Here is a 9,153-nt window from a genome sequence, read left to right as displayed (position 1 = left end):
ATTGATACACCATTTTTAAATAGAACGGAAGTCGGAAGTAGATAAGCTTCTTGTTCACTTCAAAGTCACTTCTAAGGTAAAAAACCTGACAAAAAAAGGAAAAAATAGCTCATACGCAACGTAGACTTTATCGAAATATTAATCATACGCCATGTTATATTTTGCAAAGAAGTACTCTTTCAACTATTTTTCTTCAACGGAAAGATTGGAACATTTTTTAAAGTAGCGAATTTCAAAAGTCTCTTGAATCGGAGATAGCTTCAAAAGGAATTTCAGCCTTTTCTGACTTCCAATTTAAGCTTTTTTCAGGGTTTATCAAAGCTGTTGCATGCTGTGATTGTGTTGTTGCATGTGCAGCTGTGACCGTTGCTGCTGCACTTGGGCATTGTTTACATTGATGGTCCGACCTTCCCGCTGCGCTGACTGTTAACCGTTAACCCGAACCCTGTTTACTGACACTGCTCTGCGGTGGCTTCCACTGCCGTTGACATCCTTGTTGGCCATTAATTTTGCAGGCTATTGCGTGGGCAAAATGGAAAACGTCCACGCTACTGTCCCGCCACTGCTCTAGATAAAGTGTGCAGCCGGAATCGGGCGCATGACTCTAAAGCTCGACGTGCAACCGTTGGCCTTCCCTTTGCAACATTTGTACTTTCACTTTTATGGCTGCACTCAAAGAAACTTTTATGTAAATTCTGATTATAATGACATGAAAAGGAGAAGAGTCGTTGGCAGCAGTTTGCAGGAAAACTGCAGTTTCTTTTCAGTGCATTGTTGCTCTTGTGCTCATTATCGCGATTGTTTCTGATGTTGCAGGGTTGTGGCTGTTGTTGTTATTTACTTTTTAATAATTACAGAGCTCCACTGCAATTGTCCCTGACCACAAGCTGAATGGGTCAGACGGAGAAGGCGATGGAGGAGCGACGGGGACGAGGACGGGACAGATAGCCGGACAAGTTGATAAATTGCAAGCAGCGCGCAGGGACAAAGAATGGCAGCTTGCGGACGCCCTCGCTGAAACGGACACCTCGCTTATTAGGTACAATGCCAGCAATAACAATAGCCTTAATACAAACATTATTATAAACACCTTTTCTAGCGACTCGATACCATTTAAGCTTATTAAAATGGGGTTGAAACATTTTCAAGTTGTTTTCAGAGTATAGTTCTGAACATTAAGCTTTTTATTTTATTTCTTAAAACAAATATATAAAAATAGTTATAAATTATAATAAGTAAAAAGTAGGAAAATTTATGATTAGTTTATTTGGAAATTTTTGAAGTAAACTTTGGAGTTTAATTTGAAACATACTTAATTGCTTAGTACCTAGTGGGTATGGGATAAAATGCTGACCTTTGCTGTAAGTCCAAGTATCTCATCGCAGCTCTTCGCTCCCAGCACTTTCGTTCCTTGAACCTTTCATTTGCGATGGACCAGCAATTTAATCAGCCTGGCAGAGCGCAGAAAAGCTGATAATACCGTTATGAATAATTTACACCCATACGCACTCATTCGCCCGAAACTCGCTTTATTTTTGTGTCGGTTGTATGGCAAATACATATAATTAAGAGGCCATATAATATCAGCAAATAATGTAAAAAATTACCAAGAAAATCACTTGTTGTTTCCTCTCATAGCCCTGATACTTATAGTTCTGCGTGTGAAATCATTTTAATTAGGTGCGGTAACTTGTTGCGGCTCAAATGGGAGAAATTAATTTGGATCCATGGAATTCAGCATATTGTCCCATTCAATTTTGGAGATTCCTGCTGCTGGCGGCTCATGTGTAAAATCAGAGCCCACTGCCACCGCAAATATCAATAGTTCATCAAAGATGTTTGCGGTGGTGGCTAATATCGAAATGTTGCCGATGTGAGCGACCGCAGCAAATTAAACAATCAGGTTGGAATTGCTAGAAATTTCATACTCTATTAGAAACTGGAAATCAATATAGTCTTCCGTTTTGGTAATTAAACTATAGGTTTTGTGATCAAGATAAATATGGTATTTATTAACAGTCTTTATTTGATATATGCTATGGTATGTGATTTTTTTATGTTTTTTTTCTAGGCACATTACCAAACTCAATATTTTATTCGTTGAACTGAAAGTGGTTGTTCTGGGCTGGTTTCTTAAATGTCTTAATGGACTAGACTTTAGAGAGAAAATTAATCGGGTGATTGGAGATCATTTGATCGATCCGTTTGTTTTCTGTGGCTTCTCCTGGCGACTCTCAGCAATCTTGATCGTTTATGGGTAGCATCCTTCCGTTGAGACACTTTTTCCAGGCCAAGGTCTGGGTCCAGTTCCAGGTCACTGGCATTCAAAATTTGTGCTACGTGTGCCTCGTCGATTGTTCCTTTAAAGATGAGCGGATAGGGCCACTCGTGGCATACCGTGGGTCCGCTGTAGTCCCTCAGAGCCTCGATCATGGCGTCCAGGCGGCGCATCTCCTCGCAGTCGTCGTTAAACTCACGCACCTCATCCAGCAGAGCGGCCACATCGGATTCTAGCACCTGTTTGGAGGAGAGCGGGGTTTAAAATTGGATTAGCTGGAAATCGCTTATTTTGCTCGATTTGCATCAGGGGTAGGGTGTCCAATGGCACTGACAGCAGTGACAGTGACGGCGTTACGGTCATTGATAGCCCTACTTGCCCAGTGACGGAGCTTCTCTCCCTCTTCCTCCAATAATGTCATTCAGCTCGGATTTCAGTTACAATATCTACCCAAGGGCCTTGCCAATACTGTGTCTATAAGAGCCCAATTAGCAAAGCCTCGGAACCCGACCATCTAAGCTCATGTTGGGGGCGTGTTCTACGAGGGGTAACCGCACTTGCATCTTACACTTGTTTGCATGAAAATATGACTGAGTAAAAATAGTTTTAAGGAAATTGCAACTCTTTATATGTAATCTTAAAATATTTAAAATGAAAATAATCCATTTTCTCACTCTTTTATTTTAAATGGAATCTATTTACCTTTCCCTGACTGTTTATAACATTGTTAACCTGTTCGCTTGCGGCCTAGCCGACATTGTCTAATTAGAGGTGCAAGTAATCACTGCAACCACCTCCTTCCTCCCCCGGTGTACATCCAAACATTTCGTTCCCAATAACGGGCTATAATTGCATTAACATGTTCCCAAAGCCTCAACTTTAAACAGAGATGCCGGGCGGCGTGCTGTTTTGGCCAACAGGTGATAACAACACATGAACGAGTGGAATAAGTGTATGAGAAAAAGTGGCAATGGGGTTACTGTGAGTTGGGGATTGACAAATGCGCTCCGGAATAGTTTCAGTCAACAAATATTTTAGCAATTTTATGACATGACGACAAAAAAGTGATTGATTTACTTTAATTGACATTCTAGCTTGAGTCAAGTTCATAATAAAAACTGTACAACATCTCAAGGAATTTGATGCTTCTTTTTAAATTTATTTTTTCAAGTGTTCCGCTTACAAGAAAGTACATGGTCAACAACTGATAACTATATTTTATTTTGTTGGATTGATAACAAAAGTGGGACAAAGGCCAGATAAGAAGGTAAAAACAGAGAGCGTCGGTGTGGAAACCGCTTCTGTTAACAACAAGAGTCGCGTTGTGTGGCACTTGTGGGGATCAGGGGGAAAGTTGAGGTCTGGAGCTTCGCTCGTTCAATTACCAAAAACTCGATATGCAAATTAATAACACATTTTAGCACTTGACGGACCCGACCGCGCAAACTTTCAACCCTGCACAGCAGCTGCCGCCGCCGCTGCACCGCCGCACTAATTGGCGACGTCATCGCGGCATTTGTGACGTTGCGGGGTTAGTATTTTATTGCCCAACCGCCGGCGACACTTGTCCAATTTTCGGAGAGTTTTTTTATTGTACTTTTTACATAGCGCTAATTTGTGTGCGCTTTTTCCATTTATTTGCCCGCTTTCGGTTAGTTCGCGGTGGCTTTTGCTCGTTTGTTATATTTTCGTGGCATCCGCTGGTCGCTGGCGATTCCGTCCCCGAACAACGCTCGGCGTTGACTGAGCCCCTATACTCTCGACAAAAAAATTGTTTACATGCGTCAATCAGTCAGATACTTAAGTGCATATGTGTGTACTTTCCACACACCTCCCACACAATGACATTTGGGGGAGAAAATAAAGAACGTAATGAGAGCACTCTTTCCAGCGAAGAGCTCTTTATCCACCGGCAATGTATTTACTTTTACAAAATTATAGTGGATTGCAGATTAGGAAAATCACTAGTTAGTTTAATTTGAATTAAGTATTTATAATTATGTATCGTAATTTCTTATAAATATGTATTCAAAGGGAACAGAAAACAGCACTACTTTTTTGTGAAACCTCTTTCCTGGATGGATAGATAAATAGATGGATAGATGGATTTAAAGATGGATAGATAGATATAGCCATCTATATCTATATCTATATATATGTATATATCTATATGTATAGATAGGTAAAAAAACCAGTAAGAATTGCTTTTATTCCCATATATTCCAGCCTCCTACTAGACAGCTATACATTTTCTGAGAAGAATATCTTGTGAAGGCTAAAAACCTGCAGCGTCTCCCCCATTTAAAGACGCCGAAAAGTATGCAGCAGTTTTCGTATTCATATGCAAGCCACAATGATTTTAGAGCAGCTCGTAGTCTTGGCCTTAATCGAGCTTTTGTTTGGCCAAAACCCATCCCGCTGAAAAGCCAAGGCAAAACCAAACAAGCATCAGCTGCTGGCCATTAAAATTTTAATTTTGTGCACCATTTGCCACCATCTTGGCCCACTGGGCACCAATGGCAGCAGCAGAAGGAGCACCGATCCCATCGCTGTTGCCATCGCCATCGCCATTGCCATAGCAATCCCGTTCAAAGCCCTTGGCTTGAGCGATTATGTTGATGGCCAGGCCGAGGCTGCTTACCTGCAGGCACTGCCACGCCCATCACCCCATCGCTCCAGTGTCCCATCCTCCCTGTCGATAATACGCTCAATTCAATTTGCATATTCAGTTGTCCAATGAAGCGCACACCACACGGGAGCAGCAGCACAGGCGATCCAATCCCGGGGAACCGCTTCTATCTCCGCAACGGAGCACGTCCAGGAAAATGGTATTTTTTCAAGGCGTCCCATCCAGGTTGTCGGCCACTTGCAAGCAGCCGAATTGTGCCGCTGACAGCACCGCACACATGAGCTGCATGAACAGCTTCAGTTCATGCACTTGAAAAAAATAAAAAAAGGCGAAGAAATTATAAATGATTTTTTTTTTACTTCTAGTCTCAAACTTAGACATAACAAAGTAAAGGCAACATTGCGTATGAGTGATCAACTAAAAAAGAAATTGTGTTTTGAAAGGTTTTGACTTTTTCTTAAAAAATTAATGAAATATTTCTCAAGAAATGAATGCAATTTAAAATAATGCATTTTTGAACATTTTTGAACTATTCTTGAAACTTTCTACTTATTTCTGTATGTGGAATTGCAGCTCTCAAGCTCGGATACCGCTCCGAGTCCTGCCGGCATGGAGTCCTCCTCACCTGCTGTTAGTCCATTACGTTAGCAATTTAACTTGCGCCACGTAAACATGATTATCATCTTAAGTGCAGTGGGTGCGTGTGTTTGCGGGCGGTGCAATGTGCGTGCCCGATGGGAAAGCGGAAAAGTGGGTGGGAAAACTTGGGCGCCAGCTGCGGGCTGTAAGCTCGTTGGCTCGCTGTTTAACAAGTTTCAATCTGCTTAAAACTGCAATTAATTTAAACGATTTCGTTCTTTTGCCCCATTATTGCCGAAAACAGTGCAAAAATAACAGCTTCTCGAGTGCCAACCCACCGCCCAATCCCCCTGCTGGACCCAATCCGGATTTCAATCCGGTTAGAGTGCTGCTGCCCTAATTGAGCTTGTCAAAATCAGCCGGCCACCGTGGCCTGTTCATCCATGAAGGATCCGCCTTCGGAGCTGCCCAGGTGGTGTTCCAGTCCGGATTCGGACCATGTCACCTGCAGGTGACCGGTGGTGTCCACTGCTGATGCTGATGCTGATCCTGACGAAGCAGATTGCAGCCGATTGAAGCAAACGAGCAATCGTCCAGAGCCTCTACACATCCCTGGTGGTGTGGCGGGAAAATTGCAACAGCCGCTTGATTAATTTGGGGGCGGGTAGAGATAAAATTCGTGGGCGTGGCTGAAAGGTAACACCATTTTAAGGTCTCCGGTATGATGGGTGTGTCCAGGGTATCGAATTGGGAAGGGTGTGCTGGGCAAGGGAAACAATTTGGCGCCATTCTTGAAGTAGAAGTTCTGTGAAATGTCAGAAGGAAGTATATTTATTTATTATTTACTGTTGCGAGGGCACCATAAGTTCTTTTAATATTTGACAAATTTTTTGTTACCCATTTCGCTCGACTCACTGTCTGACAGGATAAATGCGAGCCTGAAAAACAAGGACCAACGGCAAAGAGTCCATCAGGGACAGACAGCTAAAAAAAGGGAGAAAGCACAAACAACTACAACTGCATTTATGCATGCAAATATTAATATAGATATACACCCAAACACACACGCACACCCACTCGCAGTCTCTGCCAGAGACTGGCAGACAGACACGGAGAGAGAGAGAGCATCACAAAGTACCGTTGACAAACCCATTATCAGGAAAACAAACCGGAGATTAACTTGGCAAAATGTCTGCAGACGTCAAAAAAAGCGTAGTGGCGACCGGGTGCAAGCGAGAGAGCGACAGAGGGACAGCCGCCAGATGCTGAATAAAATATGAGTTCACACAGATACTCGCCAGCACGCTCACCGATGCAAAATTAGAGCGAGATGGAGGAGCACGCATCGGACGAGCGGCCCTGCAGGAGTGACACATGAGCGTAATAACAGCTAAGACCTTGCTAAGCATCCGGCAGTCAACAACCACTTGCTGGATCCTCATCCCCATCCTCATCCACGTCCTGTGCGACCCGCTACCCATCCTCCAGCACGTCCTCGATGCGAGACCTGCCCTGGTCGAGCATCCCCCGGCCGGATTTTGGGCCGTCGCTGCTGCACTCAGCATGATTACAAATTATAACGTCTGAGCAATCGCCGCCCGTTTTCTAACTCTAAATTGGTGACTGCGAGAGTGTTGGTGCAAAAGGGGCGGGCCTGGTTGCCGCCCATAGGAAATATAACTCCACAACTTTTGCCAGCTCTACTGGGGGAAATAATAGGGATTATACGGGGGAATGTATATCTAATAACGAGCGAGTGTATTATGAAATTAAATCATTTTTCGCAGTGCATTTAGATACTGCCACAGGATATATTTTTATTCCAGATGAGGGGTGAGGCAGACTGGCAAACGGTTAACGAATTTGCTGCACGCACCGCTCGCCAGATTCCGCTCTCTGCCTTCTGGTGGTTGGCCAGACAGGATGCCCCGCACGGCTTGCCACTGGTTGGTCCTGCGATCCTAAGTGCACGGTACCGTTTCCATCCCCTGCTCTCTCCTGCAACCCCTGCAGGCGAACGTTTCCGCTTCCCCGGGTCCCTGCTTAGATAATTCCGTTAGCCTGCAGTGTTTTCGTTGTTGTCCTAATAACTTAATTATGCATTTACCAGCAAATTGCTGAAAGTGTTTTTTTTTTTTTCGTTTGGATGCAACGTTTAAAATGGCTTCTGCGCCTCCGGAAAGTAGAGTGTGGGAGGGCGGCAGGTTGCAACCGTCTGGCTGCGGCTTTGGGCTTTAATCTCAAAAGCCTGCAACAGATTGGGGCTAAAGGCCAAGGTGAACATATGTATCTGTCGTGTTTCCGCAGACTCTGGGGACTTGCAAACAAAGCCTTTGTTGCTTAAAGTTGAATAGTAGATTTCGCGAAATCTTAAAAGAAGACAATGTAACTATAAATAGAAGACTGTTTCGAAACTGTCCCTTTAAAACCGTAAACTAAATGAAAACGTTCAACATAAACTTAAAATAAAAAGGATTTACCTTCGGTTGTAAAATTTCTTAAACACTTCCTACTTCCAGTTCCCCAACACTAAGACTAAGCTCCTCCCACTCCCAATTTGAATAATATTATAATAACAAGAACTATTCCGGGCTGCAATTGAGCAACCTTTTTGCTATCAGGACATCATGTCCTGGCATCTACAACTCACTTTTACTACTCCACTAAGTTTATGACCACTTTCGCTTCAAATCGCGTGGGAGGGGGTGGCCCGTCGGCTGGGTGGCACGTGGCAGAGTTCGCGATTTTTCAAGGCGCAAGGTCAAGCCGGAGTAACCCATTGCCGTGGCCATGGCTCTCCGGGCAGCCCACGCACATCCGGCCGCCAAACCGAGCCGAGCCCAGACCTAAATCCTTTTTGATTAAATTCAATGGTTTATATCCAATATCCCCCTAGCATTTTATATGTCTTTGAAACGCATTTTTCTCAGAACAATCCCATTTTTGTGCTGCTCACCGCCCAAATCCGACCCACACACACACACCCATACACGGGGACATAAAACAAAATGGAGACAGTCGACCGGAGGAGAAAATAGATTGAAGTGTAATCATGGTTTTGAACTGCTCCTCGGTCATACATTTAATCCGAGCCAACGTAGCAGACACAAAATGGCCAAAAACGGCCAACCAAGTGAGAGAGAAAGTAAGCGTTTAGCTTCCCCCTCCACCATAGATTCTCTTAACTCGAAACACTCAAAAGTATCCTAGAAACTAGAATTTTTTCACAGAACATTTAATAAAATAGAAAAGCTACTTTGCTCGGAGTTTCTCTCAGTGTGGATAGTCACATATATAAAACAAAAGACATTGTAATTGGAAGAGATTGGAACAGGGCCAACGAGGACGAAGAAAAGTTCGAGGGCTCGTGCGGTGATGCTTATTCCGCCTGACTGATTGGTGGCTCCTTTGTCTCTCCTCCTTGCCTAGGATTTTCCTCATGCCTGTCGCCCCGTGCAATGTCCTTCCCCTATCACCTCTCTTCATCCCGGCTTCATCCCGGACCCAGTCTCCGTTTTCTACGAGTGTTATCTAAGTTTGTTTGAATAAACTTAAGCGAATGTTTTGTAAGAAGATTTCCTTTATTGCCAGAAAGTGACTTGGCTACGGTTGACATTCACATATGGCTAACTGGGGACAGGACGAAGGGGAGTGGATAAGAGACAGT

General features: G+C 43.7%; 1 protein-coding gene across 1 annotated transcript; it reads right to left on the bottom strand.

The window, feature by feature from the left end:
- Window positions 1-1,983: 1,983 nt before the first annotated feature.
- LOC6502809 lies at window positions 1,984-4,038 on the bottom strand. The gene is made up of 2 exons (XM_001956174.4): window positions 3,664-4,038; window positions 1,984-2,517 (listed from the first exon to the last, which is right to left on the bottom strand). The coding sequence occupies exons 1-2, from the start codon at window positions 3,784-3,786 to the stop codon at window positions 2,170-2,172; spliced, it is 471 nt and encodes a 156-aa protein (XP_001956210.2). The 5' UTR covers window positions 3,787-4,038; the 3' UTR covers window positions 1,984-2,169.
- Between the last annotated feature and the right edge of the window lie 5,115 nt (window positions 4,039-9,153).

Source organism: Drosophila ananassae, chromosome 2R (genome assembly GCF_017639315.1).
Source record: "Drosophila ananassae strain 14024-0371.13 chromosome 2R, ASM1763931v2, whole genome shotgun sequence".
NCBI classification, from domain to species: Eukaryota; Metazoa; Arthropoda; class Insecta; order Diptera; family Drosophilidae; genus Drosophila; species Drosophila ananassae.
This window is presented reverse-complemented; position numbering and strand designations above follow the sequence as displayed.

Bases quoted from the DNA above. Each gene is read 5' to 3' on its own strand.
- LOC6502809 (XM_001956174.4), bottom strand. From the start codon at position 3,786: ATGACGTCGCCAATTAGTGCGGCGGTGCAGCGGCGGCGGCAGCTGCTG. The intron at 2,518-3,663 runs GTAATTGAACGA...TCCTCCAAACAG, and splicing joins ATTTGCATATCGAGTTTTTG to GTGCTAGAATCCGATGTGGC.